Genomic DNA, 15718 nt, shown 5'->3' with positions numbered 1-15718 from the left:
TTCCAGACGGCTTGCAACAAAAACCGGCGTGTGTGTGTGTGTGCAGCTATGGGGCAAAACATTGTTGACAACAGGTAAACTATATTTAGTCTCCAAATGTTTATTGAAAACAAATACATTTGCACATTGACCACATTGTTACATTTGTTGGTTAGCTAGCTAGCGGATTGGTGCCATATTAGCATTGAGATGAAATCAGTCAAAACATGACATGGTATCAAGAACAAACTAGATGGTAACTTTACATGAAGTAAAGTTGTGGAGCTTGCTTTAGCTCTTCAGTATTTTGTGGTAATAGAAGTTTTAAAAGTTTTACTTTGCTATTTAAAGCAAAGACCGTTACATATAATTAAGTTAAATAATTGGTCTGATTACTTTAATGTACTACTATATTAACCTTATTACTTTGGTTTGTGGGGCAGTTAGATCACACATTTCATCAGAAATAACTACACTTTTATCCATTATCATACTAGAATACTGTAATAGACTATAGAAGACAAGGAGGAATTGTTTTAAATAAATAAAAATCAATGTATTTGGATGAAGTCCTCTCTGTGCTAGAGGGGGATCAGTGGGAAGAGGGGGAAGCCCTTCCTTCTGAGCATTTCCACCCCCCCAGGGGGGACACAAGTTAACTGAACATAGCCAACATAGGGCCCTATTAAATCCATTGAATAATTTTGCCTGATTCTGTTTTTTTCCCAAATTCTGTTTTCTCCTTTTAGTTTTTCCAGGTTATTTTCATTATTTTTAGGTTTTCGCTCAAAAAAATCACACTTCTAAAATAAAAACATGTGATGTTCTATAGGAGACGTTTTTATTGTTGTGTGTAGTTGCCCTTTAATGCAAGTGTCCACCAGCAGGAGACCCTTGTACGGTTAGCAATGTTTCTGTAGGGCTCGTGATTGCATAGTTCGCAAAACAAATGGCCATTGGATTGATGCAAATAATAATTATATATTTCTGCCCTTCTCTTTACAGACAGGCAAACTAGCCAGGTGAGTTATTTAGAGCGCGGGGCACGATCCTGAGAAGGAGGACGATGCGTTGTTGCCTTGGCCACCTCCGTGTAGCTGCTTTCTTGGTGTTCACAATTCTTCATCATCATTAGACTATTGTTTCAATTCAATCCTCCTCTTCACACTCCTCATTATGTTTGCCTGCTCTGCACCATGTGCTCCTCTGCATGTATATGACTCTGTTTGGGCTGCTCAATGACGAGACATGAGAGAGCTGTTACTTGACGTTAGCCAGCTACTTTTCGCATCGACTGGCTACTTGTCTAAAGTGCTGCGAAAGTTGTGGAAATTTCAGTTGTTTGGAAAAAATCTGGGAGAAAATGTATTGGTCACTAAAACAGCTGTATCGTTAGCATGGTGCCAGATATTTTTGTTACGATTCCAGATTTGAATAGCAGAGAAGCAGAGGTGGTGTCGTACACTCTTAAGATGTTGTCTAACTTGTTGGCAAAGTGGTGTAAATAGCTGATTTGTGTCAAAAGTTGCATTTACAATTAATGGAATGTTGGAAATGATTGTCACAAAAGGGCCTTCAGAATGTTGAGGAAATCCCATGAAAGTGGATGGGGGATGACAAAAAATGACAATAATCTTAATAGTTAAAAACAAAATACATATATATATATATCAACAAGCAACTCAATCCAGACCGGTCTACACGTTTTAAAGTTTGAATGACGTTTCTAGCTTAAACGGAGTGAGAGGAGTAGTGTTCCATATAATAATAACAAGAATAAGTCAGAAATGCACTACGTGACTAAAATATGTGGACACCTGCACGTCGAAAATCTCATTCCAAAATCATGGGCATTAATATGAAGTTGGTCCCCCACTTTGCTGCTATAACAGCCTCCACTCTCCACCAGATGTTGGAACATTGCTGAGGGGACTTGCTTCCATTCCCCGTCTATGAGCACACATCATTTTCGTGACGTTGTCGGCCAACCTATCTGTGGACCCCTGGTCAAAAGTAGTTCACTATATAATGAATAGGGTGCCAGTTGGGATTGGGGCTTGGTGAGTGTTTATATGAAGAGGAAGCTGTGGACGTGGGGACAGGAGCAGTACGCAGTTCTCTGGACCTTCTTCCATGTTCCTCGACAGCGAGAGTTCCCCACAGCCTGCCAATGGAGCAGCTCCTCACTGCAACACACACAGGACATAGGTTAGTATGGCTCACAATACACACTTGTTTCACATTTTCAAAACGTTTCTCGATACTCGGTCAGCACTTCCCACAAAGCTAATAGCAATGTATTGGTGGAGGCAGACAGTGATACAGGAAGATACATGGAGATACCTCTGTTCTGAAAGGTCGTTCTAACCGGAGAGGTGAAGGGTCACGGCTACTGTGGCACGAAGAGAACACTGTGATGACCTCACAACTACTGTGCGTCTGTGTGTGAAACCTTTCTCACGTGAACATGTTTCACAAAAAAACAGAAATGTATCCTATACTCACTAGTCTTCATCCACGCAACTGTTTCGCTAGGTTTGTACTCCAGTCAAACGTTACCGCAAACTAAAATATACTGTAGCATCATATAGTCATACACATTGAACTTGCATTTCTCATTCGACAATAACGTGTCTTTTATAATAACAAATCAACTTGCATCCTTTCCAGGGGCTTGTACATCAAAGCTGCCTCACACTACAGAATCTGCACTACATGGGCCATTCTGGCTTGAACATGGCTTACTTTACTTTCTGTATCATAACAAATGTCTTTAAAAATTATCCCTCCGTGACACGTACCTGTTAGATTCTTGTCCGTCTCCCTGGCAGCTGCCGCTATGGTTACGCATGGCGGGGGCTTGGCAGGCCACACACACGATGTAGCCCTCCCGTAGATACTGCATCCAGCGGGTGTGTGGTCGGTTCTCCACCGTACAGTGAGGAGTCAGAGACTCCATCTTGTACTCCATACAGAACCTGACAGAGGTGACGGAGGAGGGGGACAGGAAGAGGGTTTGAAATATCATATGTGCCATTCCACACTATAGCTTTGTCCCAAATGGCACCCTTTTCCGTATATACTGCACTACATTTGAGCAGGGTTCATAGGTAACAGGTTGCCATGTGAGACGCAGACAAGGGGGTGCTGGCTGGGCCTTCACATAATAAGTCAAGGCCGCCCCAGTAAGTGTTGACATGCCGGTAGGTCTGCAGTAAATGGATATCAACTTTGATCCAGTGCACTATATTTTGGGAGCCCCCAAGGATCAATTTTCCTAGGTTGGTTCATCACTAGGTTTGTGTACCCAAATTGCACCCTATTCCCTATGTAGTGCCCTACTTGTGACCACGCCCTATGGGTCCTGGTCAAAAGTAGTGCACTATATAGGGTAGAAGATGCCATTTGGGACGCATCCCTGGGTGTGTCTGTGGTTTCTGTGTGTTCAGAGCAACTTTGTAGCCATTGTAGTCCAGATCCTTTGTACATGTGATGTTATTCATGTTTCAACGCTGTTAAATACTAGTGTTATATTTCAAATGGTTCCGTTTAGGATCTTAAAGCTGCCGCCCAAGTGTGTATATGTATGTGTGTCAGCCTCATATCCAGGTGAGCAAACACTGTTGTCCCTGTGATGATGGGTATGAGGGCAAAAGCTTATGTTTCCACTCAGAAAGACCGTTGAAACCTTTTGAACTAAAGAGTAGACAGGTGGAATGAATCAAAAGAGCATTATAAGACTTGCTATATGTGTTCATAGCACTGTTATAAGGAGCTTATAAGTATTGATATTGCAGCATACCCAGGGTCCAGAGGTGTGCCGTAGATGTCATGCTTCCTTCTTCCTTTACCAAACTCCATGGTGGTGATGAAACCTGGACCTGGAGAGAGACCATCACAGTCCCCATGTCATAACCACAACCAGACCATCACTGTCCCCATGTCATAACCACAACCAGACCGTCACTGTTCCCATGTCATAACCACAACCAGACCATCACAGTCCCCATGTCATAACCACAACCAGACCATCACAGTCCCCATGTCATAACCACAACTAGACCATCATAGTCCCCATGTCATAACCACAACCAGACCCTCACAGTCCCCATGTCATAACCACAACCAGACCGTCACTGTCCCCATGTCATAACCACAACCAGACCATCACAGTCCCCATGTCATAACCACAACCAGACCATCACAGTCCCCATGTCATAACCACAACCAGACCGTCACAGTCCCCATGTCATAACCACAACCAGACCACAGTCCCCATGTCATAACCACAGCCAGACCATCACTGTCCCCATGTCATAACCACAACTAGACCATCACAGTCCCCATGTCATAACCACAACCAGACCACAGTCCCCATGTCATAACCACAACCAGACCATCACAGTCCCCATGTCATAACCACAACTAGACCGTCACAGTCCCCATGTCATAACCACAGCCAGACCCTCACAGTCCCCATGTCATAACCACAGCCAGACCCTCACAGTCCCCATGTTAAAACCATTACGAGAGGTCAACAGGAGTGTGTATAGATATACAGTGCATTCAGAAAGTATTCAGACCCCTTGACTTTTTCCACATTTTTTTACATTACAGCCTTATTCTAAAATTGATTAAATTATTTATTTTTATCATCAATCTACACACAATACCCCATAATGACAAATCGAAAACAGGTTTTTAGAAATGTTTGCAAATTATTAAAAATAAAAAAAGAGACATACCTCATAAGTATTCAGACCCTTTGCTATGAGACTCGAAATTGAGCTCAGGTGCATCCTGTTTCCATTGACCATCCTTGAGATGTTACTACAACTTCATTGGACATGATTTGGAAAGGCACACAAAACCAAGCCATGAGGTCGAAGGAATTGTCCGTAGCGCTCCGAGACAGCATTGTGTCGAGGCACAGATCGGGGGAAGGGTACCAAACAATTTCTGCAGCATTGAAGGTCCCCAAGAACACAGTGGCCTCCATCATTCTTAAATGGAAGAAGTTTGGAACCACCAATACTCTTCCTAGAGATGGCCGCCCGGCCAAACTGAGGAATCGGGGGAGAAGGGCCTTGGTCAGGGAGGTGACCAAGAACCCAATGGTCACTCTGACAGAGCTCCAGAGTTCCTCTGTGGAGCTGCGAGAACCTTCCGGAAGGTAGCCTAGCGAGTAGGAGCATTAGGCCAGTAACTGAAAGGTAGAAAGGCTGGATCGAATCCCCGAGCTGACAAGGTCAAACATCTGTCGTTCTGCCCCTGAGCAAGGCAGTTAACCCACTGTTCCCCGGGGCGTCGATCACGTGGATGTAGATTAAGGCAGCCCCCCTCACCTCTCTGATTCAGAGGGGTTGGGTTAAATGCGGAAGACACATTTCATTTGAATGCATTCAGTTGTACAACTGACTAGATATCCCCCTCTCCCCTTCCACCAATCAGGCCTTTATGCTAGAGTGGCCAGATGTAAGCCACGCCTCAGTAAAAGGCACATGACAGCCCACTTGGAGTTTGCCAAAAGGCACCTAAAGACTCTCAGACCATGAGAAACAAGATTCTCTGGTCTGATGAAACCAAGATTGAACTCTTTGGCCTGAATGCCAAGCGTCACGTGATGGAGGAAACCTGGCCCCATCCCTACGGTGAAGCATGGTGGTAGCAGCATCATGCTGTGGGGATGTTTTTCAGCGGCAGGGACTGGGAGACTAGTCAGGATCGAGGGAAAGATGAACGGAGCAAAGTACATCGAGATCCTTAATGAAAACCTGCTCCAGAGCGCTCAGGACCTCAGACTGGGGGGAAGGTTCACCATCCAACAGGACAAAGCTTGAGAGGATCTGCAGAGAAGAATGGGAGAAACTCCCCAAATACAGGTGTGCCAAGCTTGTAGCGTCATACCCGGGAAGACTCGATGCTGTAATCACTGCCAAAGGTGCTTCAACAAAGTACTAAGTAAAGGGTCTGAATACTTATGTAAATGTAATATTTCATTTTTTTTATTTCTAATAAATTTGCAAACATTTGTAAAAACCTGTTTTTGCTTTGTCATTATGAGGTATTGTGTGTAGATTAATGAGGGGGAAAAAAACGATCTATTTTAGAATAAGGCTGTAACGTAACAAAATGTGGAAGAAGTGAAGGGATCTGAATACTTTCCGAATGCACTGTATTTAGAGATATGATAGGAGTGTGTGGTTGGTGTTAGGGACTCAGTGACCACTGTTGTAGGCCCTGGTGTGTGTGTGTGTGTATGTACCTGCGTGCATGTGTTCTTATGTGTGTGTGTGTGTGTGTGTGTGTGTGTGTGTGTGTGTGTGTGTGTGTGTGTGTGTGTGTGTTACCTTACCTGTATTCTGAGCGCAGAACTCTCCCTGGTGTGAGTGTGTGTGTGTGTGTGTGTGTGTGTGTGTGTGTTTGGTGTGTGTGTTTGGTGTGTGTGTGTGTGTGTGTGTGTGTGTGTGTGTGTGTGTGTGTTTGGTGTGTGTGTGTGTGTGTGTGTGTGTGTGTGTGTGTGTGTGTGTGGTGTGGTGTGTGTGTGTGTGGTGTGTGTGTGTGTGTGTGTGTGTGTGTGTGTGTGTGTGTTGTGTGTGTGTGTGTGTGTGTGTGTGTGTGTGTGTGTGTGTTACCTTACCTGTATTCTGAGCGCAGAACTCTCCCTGGTGTGAGTGTGTGAGTGTGTGTGTGTGTGTGTGTGTGTGTGTGTGTTACCTTACCTGTATTCTGAGCGCAGAACTCTCCCTGGTGTGTGTGTGTGTGTGTGTGCGTGTGTGTGTGTGTGTGTGTGTGTGTGTGTGTGTGTGTGTGTGTTACCTTACCTGTATTCTGAGCGCAGAACTCTCCCTGGTGTGTGTGTGTGTGTGTGTGTGTGTGTGTGTGTGTGTTACCTTACCTGTATTCTGAGCGCAGAACTCTCCCTGGTGTGAGTGTGTGTGTGTGTGTGTGTGTGTGTGTGTGTGTGTGTGTGTTACCTTACCTGTATTCTGAGCGCAGAACTCTCCCTGGTGTGAGTGTGTGAGTGTGTGTGTGTGTGTGTGTGTGTGTGTGTGTGTTACCTTACCTGTATTCTGAGCGCAGAACTCTCCCTGGTGTGAGTGTGTGTGTGTGTGTGTGTGTGTGTGTGTGTGTGTGTGTGTGTGTGTGTGTGTGTGTGTGTGTTACCTTACCTGTATTCTGAGCGCAGAACTCTCCCTGGTGTGTGTGTGTGTGTGTGTGTGTGTGTGTTACCTTACCTGTATTCTGAGCGCAGAACTCTCCCTGGTGTGAGCGGTACTCCATGCAGCCAGCCTGCTCCCCCAGACTGGGACATGGCTCTCCACTGTTCCTGGCCTCCTGCTCAATATAGCGCCGCCTTGAATGATTGATTGATTGATTGATGGATGGATTTTGGGTAAAAAAACAACAACAATTTGTATACTTTAAAACATTTTTTTTTTTAAATAGGACAAAACAAGACTAACACATAAAACACAGGTATCACCTGATCCTCACGGACCGCTGGCAGGGCTGGCCACAACCACTCCAGGAACTCCACTCAGTCACCACACACGACTGGCCTGGACGAGAGACAACACAGATACACTGCGTCAGTCCCAAATGGCACCCCTATTCCCTATGTAATGCACTACTTTTGACCAGGGCCCATATAGGGCTCAGGTCAAAGTAGGGAGTGCCATTTGGGAAGGAACAAACTGCGTTGTGAGTTGTCACTCATGCAGTGTTCTGTTCTTCACTCCTGGTTCTGCGGAATGGCTGGGTGTGCGGCAGTGGTGTCACGACTTCCTCCTCATCTCATCATTTCCATGTGTCTTGTCTTGTCAATTACACACACCTGGTTCATATCCCCCTCATTAGTACGTGTTTAAGTGTTCCCTCTGCCCCCCCTTGTCCTTGTGGGTGATTGTTCATTGTGAGGAGTAGCAGCTTGGTTGAGCTCAGTATGTTGTATTGCCGGGGTATTTTCCCTGTGAGCATGTTTGTTCCAGTGCGCCTGTTTTGCGCACTGGACTGGTTACGCTGGATTAACTCTGCATACTGTGATTTACCCTCCTGTGCCTGACTCCTTCAAATCACGCATCACAAGTGGAGGCTCCTCCTCAGAGGAAGGGGAGGACCATCTTCCTCAGTGAATTTCATAAACATAACAATTGTAAAACATTAAAAAAGTTATCCTTTTTAGATAAAACTATACTAAATATAATCACGTCACCAAATAATTGATTAAAACACGCTATAGTAGCCTCAGCAGCACTCTGTAGGGTAGCACCATGGTGTAGCCGGAGGACAGCTAGCTTCCGTCCTCCTCTGGGCACATTGACTTCAACACAAAACCTAGGAGGCTCATGGTTCTCACCCCCTTCCATAGACTTACACGGTAATTATGACAACATACGGAGGACGTCCTCCAACCTATCAGAGCTCTTGCAGCATCAACTGACACGTTGTCCACCCAATCAATGGATCAGAGAATACATCTAGTGCTGAAAGCATAAGCTACAGCTAGCTAGCACTGCGGTGCATAAAATGTGGTGAGTAGTGGTGAAAGAGAGTTGTTGAACAGTTTTGAACAAGTTAATTTCTTCCAAAATGAAGGAGAAGCAAGAGAGAGAGAGACAGATTTCCTAATTTTTTTTCACTTTCAGTTTCACTTACTTAGTTAGCAAATGGAGCTAGCTAGTTTAGCCTACTGAAACACCCCGCTGAAACAGAAGGATGCTATGTTAGCTAGCTGGCTATGACTATCCAACACAACACTGGAACTCTTCCAAGTCAAGGTAAGCTTTACTAATTTATTGCCTCCGGGGCCCGCCGGTGTTTATGTTTACACTGTAACATTACTGCTTGATTGTAGCGGGTTTACTAACGCTTTAGTTCTATTAGCTATGCTGACTATGACGTTACTTTAGCTAATATGGTGACAATTATGTAGGCTGTGTGTAGCGGTTTGTCTTGGAAAGGTTTTTTCGCCTGGTCACATATAGCTGATGTGTTGTGCATTGAAGTCCACAAGCGATGGGAAAAGGTGAGAGGAGGAGAGCGCATAGATGTAAGGAATATGACGTGGCTGCTATGAAAGTGAACTGTGTTTACGCGTGATCAGGGGTGTATTCATTCCATCGATTCTGTTGAAAAACCTTTCTTAAACGGAAGCAAACGGAACAAAACGGGAATAAAAATACCTGAATTTGTCCAATAGAAACTCTCGTTTGTTGGACTAATGATAGGGAAAATTAGAGTTTCTTTCACGACTTCCGCCGAGGCTGCCTCCCCTCCTTGTTCGGGGCAGGTTTCGGCGTTCGGCGTCACCGGCTTACTAGCTACTGCCGATCCATTTATCATCACTCCATTTGTCTTGTCTTCAATCACACACACCTGGTCCTTATTCCCTCATTAGTCATTGTATAAGTGTTTCCTCTGCTTCCTTGTCTGTGTGGGTGATTGTTTATTGTGGAGGTTAGTGAAGCTCGGTGGAGCTCTGTGTATTTTGTATCGACGGGAGTATTTTCCCGTGTGCCTTGTATTTTCCAGCGCGCCTGTTTTGTGCCCTGGAGTGTGTTTGACGCATTGCTGCGTAAACCTGTATTTTGCGGATTAAAGCCTGTTATTCTGTGATTTACCCTCCTGCGCCTGACTCCTTCGACACCACCTCCTTATTTCACCTCATCACAGTATAATGTAGTAGCCTCGCTGTTACATTGAACTGTTTGAATGAAATATGAATGAAAGTCATCCAATATGCTGTAATAGAAATAAGGCCATGCTCATGACAAAAAATGTGTCCTCCCTCATCTTAAATGGCACTGACCGCCACTGGTGTAAAGGCTTGTGTTCCAGCCCAGCACTAACACACCTACCTGGTTCAACTCATCAACAAATCACATTTACATTTTTAGTCATTTAGCAGACGCTCTTATCCAGAGCGACTTACAGTTAGTGAATACATATTTTTTTTAATACTGGCCCCCCGTGGGAATCGAACCCACAACCCTGGCGTTGCAAACGCCATGCTCTATCAACTGAGCTACATCCCTGCCGGCCATTCCCTCCCCTACCCTGGACGACGCTGGGCCAATTGTGCGCCGCCCATGAGTCTCCCGGTCACGGCCGGCTGCGACAGAGCCTGGATTCGAACCAGGATCTCTAGTGGCACAGTTAGCACTGCGATGCAGTGCCTTAGACCACTGCGCCACTCAGGAGTACAAACTGGGCTTTGATTCGCTGAATCAGGTTTGTTAGTGGTAGGTTGGAACAAAACCCTGCACACCCTGTGGTTGAAAACCCCTGAGGTGAAAACATAGGCGTTGTTTGTTTGACGACTAGGGGTCTGCAACTTACTAAACTATCCCTGTTTGGCGACCGGGGGTCTGCAGCTTACTAAACTATCCCTGTTTGACGACCGGGGGTCTGCAGCTTACTAAACTATCCCAGTTTGACGACCAGGGGTCTGCAACTTACTAAACTATCCCTGTTTGACGACCAGGGGTCTGCAGCTTACTAAACTATCCCTGTTTGACGACCAGGGGTCTGCAATTTACTAAACTATCCCAGTTTGATGACCAGGGGTCTGCAACTTACTAAACTATCCCTGTTTGGCGACCAGGGGTCTGCAGCTTACTAAACTATCCCAGTTTGACGACCAGGGGTCTGCAGCTTACTAAACTATCCCAGTTTGACGACCAGGGGTCTGCAGCTTACTAAACTATCCCAGTTTGACGACCGGGGGTCTGCAGCTTACTAAACTATCCCTGTTTGATGACCAGGGGTCTGCAGCTTACTAAACTATCCCTGTAAGACTGAAGAATGTAAGGCAGGGGTGTGTAAAGTCAGCTCAGCCAGCTGCTCAATATTCTGGAGATGACACTCAATCAATGAGAGAATGATTTGGGGATGCGTCCCAAATGGCACCCTATTCCCTATATAGTGCACTACTTTAGACCAGAGAATGGCACCCTATTCCCTATATAGTGCACTACTTTTGACCAGAGAATGGCACCCTATTCCCTATATAGTGCACTACTTTAGACCAGAGAATGGCACCCTATTCCCTATATAGTGCACTACTGTAGACCAGAGAATGGCACCCTATTCCCTATATAGTGCACTACGTTAGACCAGAGAATGGCACCCTATTCCCTATATAGTGCACTACTTTAGACCAGAGAATGGCACCCTATTCCCTATATAGTGCATTACTTTAGACCAGAGAATGGCACCCTATTCCCTATATAGTGCACTACTTTAGACCAGAGAATGGCACCCTATTCCCTATATAGTGCACTACTTTAGACCAGAGAATGGTACCCTATTCCCTATATAGTGCACTACTTTAGACCAGAGAATGGCACCCTATTCCCTATATAGTGCACTACTTTAGACCAGAGAATGGCACCCTATTCCCTATATAGTGCACTACTTTAGACCAGAGAATGGCACCCTATTCCCTATATAGTGCACTACTTTAGACCAGAGAATGGCACCCTATTCCCTATATAGTGCACTACTTTAGACCAGAGAATGGCACCCTATTCCCTATATAGTGCACTACTTTAGACCAGAGAATGGCACCCTGTTCCCTATATAGTGCACTACTTTAGACCAGAGAATGGCACCCTATTCCCTACATAGTGCACTACTTTAGACCAGAGAATGGCACCCTGTTCCCTATATAGTGCACTACTTTAGACCAGAGAATGGCACCCTATTCCCTATATAGTGCATTACTTTAGACCAGAGAATGGCACCCTATTCCCTATATAGTGCACTACTTTAGACCAGAGAATGGCACCCTATTCCCTATATAGTGCACTACTTTAGACCAGAGAATGGCACCCTATTCCCTATATAGTGCACTACTTTAGACCAGAGAATGGCACCCTATTCCCTATATAGTGCACTACTTTAGACCAGAGAATGGCACCCTATTCCCTATATAGTGCACTACTTTAGACCAGAGAATGGCACCCTATTCCCTATATAGTGCACTACTTTAGACCAGAGAATGGCACCCTATTCCCTATATAGTGCACTACTTTAGACCAGAGAATGGCACCCTATTCCCTATATAGTGCACTACTTTAGACCAGAGAATGGCACCCTATTCCCTATATAGTGCACTACTTTAGACCAGAGAATGGCACCCTATTCCCTATATAGTGCACTACTTTAGACCAGAGAATGGCACCCTATTCCCTATATAGTGCACTACTTTAGACCAGAGAATGGCACCCTATTCCCTATATAGTGCACTACTTTTGACCAGAGAATGGCACCCTATTCCCTATATAGTGCACTACTTTAGACCAGAGAATGGCACCCTATTCCCTATATAGTGCACTACTTTTGACCAGAGAATGGCACCCTATTCCCTATATAGTGCACTACTTTAGACCAGAGAATGGCACCCTATTCCCTATATAGTGCACTACTTTAGACCAGAGAATGGCACCCTATTCCCTATATAGTGCACTACTTTAGACCAGAGAATGGCACCCTATTCCCTATATAGTGCACTACTTTAGACCAGAGAATGGCACCCTATTCCCTATATAGTGCACTACTTTAGACCAGAGAATGGCACCCTATTCCCTATATAGTGCACTACTTTAGACCAGAGAATGGCACCCTATTCCCTATATAGTGCACTACTTTAGACCAGAGAATGGCACCCTATTCCCTATATAGTGCACTACTTTGAACCAGAGTGCCACTTGTGACGCAGCTTGGATTTGAAGTATTAGTGTTCTGTACAGCGTTGAGTGGTCTAAATGTAACTAAGGCTGAATCCAGTCATTGACCCATTTAATCCATTCTCTTTTCAATGCTGTCCTCACGCTCTCTGAGTGCTGGCTCTTTGATGTTGGCCGTGTGTGTGTGTGTGTGTGTGTGTGTGTGTGTGTGTGTGTGTCAGGTATTAGGTACACTCGGCTTGTCTGACTCGACTCCTACAGGACTTGCTGCTTTTAAATGTATAATGACTCTGTCCCAAATGGCACCCTATTTAGTGCACTACTTTTGACCAGGGCCCATAGGGATATGGTCAAAAGTAGTGCACTATATAGGGAATATGGTGCCATTTGGGATGTAACCACTATCTGGCCAGCTGTGAGCAAGTACAGTAGATTAACTCTTTCTTTATCTAGGTTAGAGGACAGAGGTAAAGAGTAAACAGTTAGTGGAATTAGAGAAAAACGTCTGTATCGTCCAAACGGTTTGATCTACTCGTCTGAAGGTAACTGGTACCGGTTTAAAAAATGAATGGAAGTATGGAGGTAGTTTTGTGCCAACACAAAAAAAGGGCTTAAATGTGTTTAAAAAAATAAAATATGTATATACTGTATATATATATATATATATATATATATATATATATAGACTACCAGTCAAAAGTTTGGACACACCTACTCATTCAATATTTTTTTTGTTTTTTAAAACTATTTTTTACATTGTAGAATAATAGTGAAGACATCAAAACTATGAAATAACACATATGGAATCATATATTTTATATTTGAGATTCTTTAAATCACCACCCTTTGCCTTGATGACAGCTTTGCACACTTGGCATTCTCTCAACCAGCTTCATGAGGTAGTCACATGGAATGCATTTCAATTAACAGGTGTGCCTTCTTAAAAGTTCATTAGTGGACTTTTTTCCTTCTTAATGCGTTTGAGCCAATCAGTTGTGTTCTGACAAGGTAGGGGGGTATACAGAAGATAGCCCTATTTGGTAAAAGACCAGCTCACAGTTACAAGTCCATATTATCGCAAGAACAGCTCAAATAAGCAAAAAGAAACAACAGTCCATCATTACTTTAAGACATGAAGGTCAGTCAATACGGAACATTTCAAGAACTTTGAAAGTTTCTTCAAGTGCAGTTGCAAAAACCATCAAGCGCTATGATGAAACTGGCTCTCATGAGGACCGCCACAGGAAAGGAAGACCCTGAGTTACCTCTGCTGTAGAGGGTAAGTTCATTAGAGTTACCAGCCTCAGAAATTGCAGCCCAAATAAATGCTTCACAGAGTTCAAGTAACAGACACATTTCAACATCAACTGTTCAGAGGAGACTGTATACACCAATAAGAAGAAGTGACTTGCTTGGGCCAAGAAACACGAGCAATGGACATTAGACCGGTGGAAATGTGTTCTTTGGTCTGGATTTTTGGTTCCAACCACTGTGGCTTTGTGAGACGCGGTGTGGGTGAACAGATGATCTCCGAATGTGTATTTCCCCACCGTAAAGCATGGAGGAGGAGGTGTTACGGTGTGGGGGTGCTTTGCTGGTGACACCGTCTGTGATTTATTTAGAATTCAAGGCACACTTAACCAGCATGGCTACCACAGCATTCTGCAGCGATAAGCCATCCCACCTGTTTTGGGTTTAGTGGGACTATCATTTGTTTTTCAACAGGTTAATGACCCAGCACACCTCCAGGCTGTGTAAGGGCTATTTTACCAAGAAGGAGAGTGATGGAGTGCTGCATCAGATGACCTGGCCTCCACAATCCCCCGACCTCAACCCAATTGAGATGGTTTGGGATGAGTCTGACTTTTGACTGGTAGTGTACACATACATCATTTCCTGATCTTTCTTATATCTCCTAGATATAGGACAGACACTTCAAAACCTTGTTTCTTATCATTTATTTTTTGCCATTTATGAATGTGTTATTCAATGCGTTTCTCTGGGCTATAGTTGGAAAGGCCAAATTAAATATTTGTATTTCTTTTTTTTTTTATATATATACCTAAAGGGATCCTAAAACTTACATGGGGTTACATAGGGAATAGGATGCCATTTGGGACACAGACATAGTGACAACAATTACTACTGTCGTGACTCCACCCATCCTCCCTTACCTGAGCACTCGGTGGGGTAGTCATAGCAACAGTCCTTGGTCCTGAGGCAGCCCTCGTCGCAGTAGCAGGTTCTGTATACCCGGTCCATCCCCCAGTCTGCCGTTACACAGGTGATGTCTGAACCCCGGCAGCACCTCCCAGCACACCCCCCTTCCACCAAGACGTGGTACAATCCCAGCACGAAGGCAGCCACCAGCAACAACACATAAGCCACAGATGATGCCATCGTCGGGGGTGGGGGGGGTCTAAATAGCCTCGACAAAATGAGGATGTGTGTGTGTCGTCTCCTCGGTGTGTGTGTGTGTCCTTGTCTCTTCAGTGTGTGTGTGTCGTCTCCACGGTGTGTGTGTGTGTCCTTGTCTCTTCAGTGTGTGTGTGTCGTCTCCACGGTGTGTGTGTGTGTGTGTGTGTCGTCTTCTCGGTGTGTGTGTGTGTGTGTCGTCTCCTCGGTGTGTGTGTGTGTGTGTCGTCTCCTCTGTGTGTGTGTGTGTGTGTCCTTGTCTCTTCAGTGTGTGTATCCTCACAGATCGCAGCTCTCCCACGCTGTCATGGAGGGCACGACACACAAGCTCCCAGACCTCACCAGACCAGCGAAACCCAGCCCCAGCACGAACCAAGCCCAGTCCTGTTCAGTTCAGCCAAGCCCACTCCAGCCCCAGCCCGCACCAAGCCCAGTCCTGTTCAGTTCAGCCAAGCCCACTCCAGCCCCAGCACGAACCAAGCCCAGTCCTGTTCAGTTCAGCCAAGCCCACTCCAGCCCCAGCACGAACCAAGCCCAGTCCTGTTCAGTTCAGCCAAGCCCACTCCAGCCCCAGCACGAACCAAGCCCAGTCCTGTTCAGTTCAGCCAAGCCCACTCCAGCCCCAGCCCGCA

General features: G+C 45.1%; 1 protein-coding gene across 1 annotated transcript; it reads right to left on the bottom strand.

Moving 5' to 3' along the window:
• Nucleotides 1-79: 79 nt before the first annotated feature.
• LOC311122996 (somatomedin-B and thrombospondin type-1 domain-containing protein-like) lies at nucleotides 80-15071 on the bottom strand (the record flags this gene model as incomplete). Its single annotated transcript, XM_084197292.1, has 6 exons — nucleotides 80-2165; nucleotides 2781-2957; nucleotides 3782-3860; nucleotides 7218-7336; nucleotides 7466-7541; nucleotides 14846-15071. 6 exons carry the CDS (start codon nucleotides 15069-15071, stop codon nucleotides 2048-2050), a joined length of 795 nt encoding a protein of 264 aa, XP_084053418.1. The 3' UTR covers nucleotides 80-2047.
• Nucleotides 15072-15718: the final 647 nt, after the last annotated feature.

Source organism: Coregonus lavaretus (assembly GCF_964263955.1).
Source record: "Coregonus lavaretus genome assembly, contig: HAP1_SCAFFOLD_583, whole genome shotgun sequence".
NCBI lineage: Eukaryota > Metazoa > Chordata > Actinopteri > Salmoniformes > Salmonidae > Coregonus > Coregonus lavaretus.
This window is presented reverse-complemented; position numbering and strand designations above follow the sequence as displayed.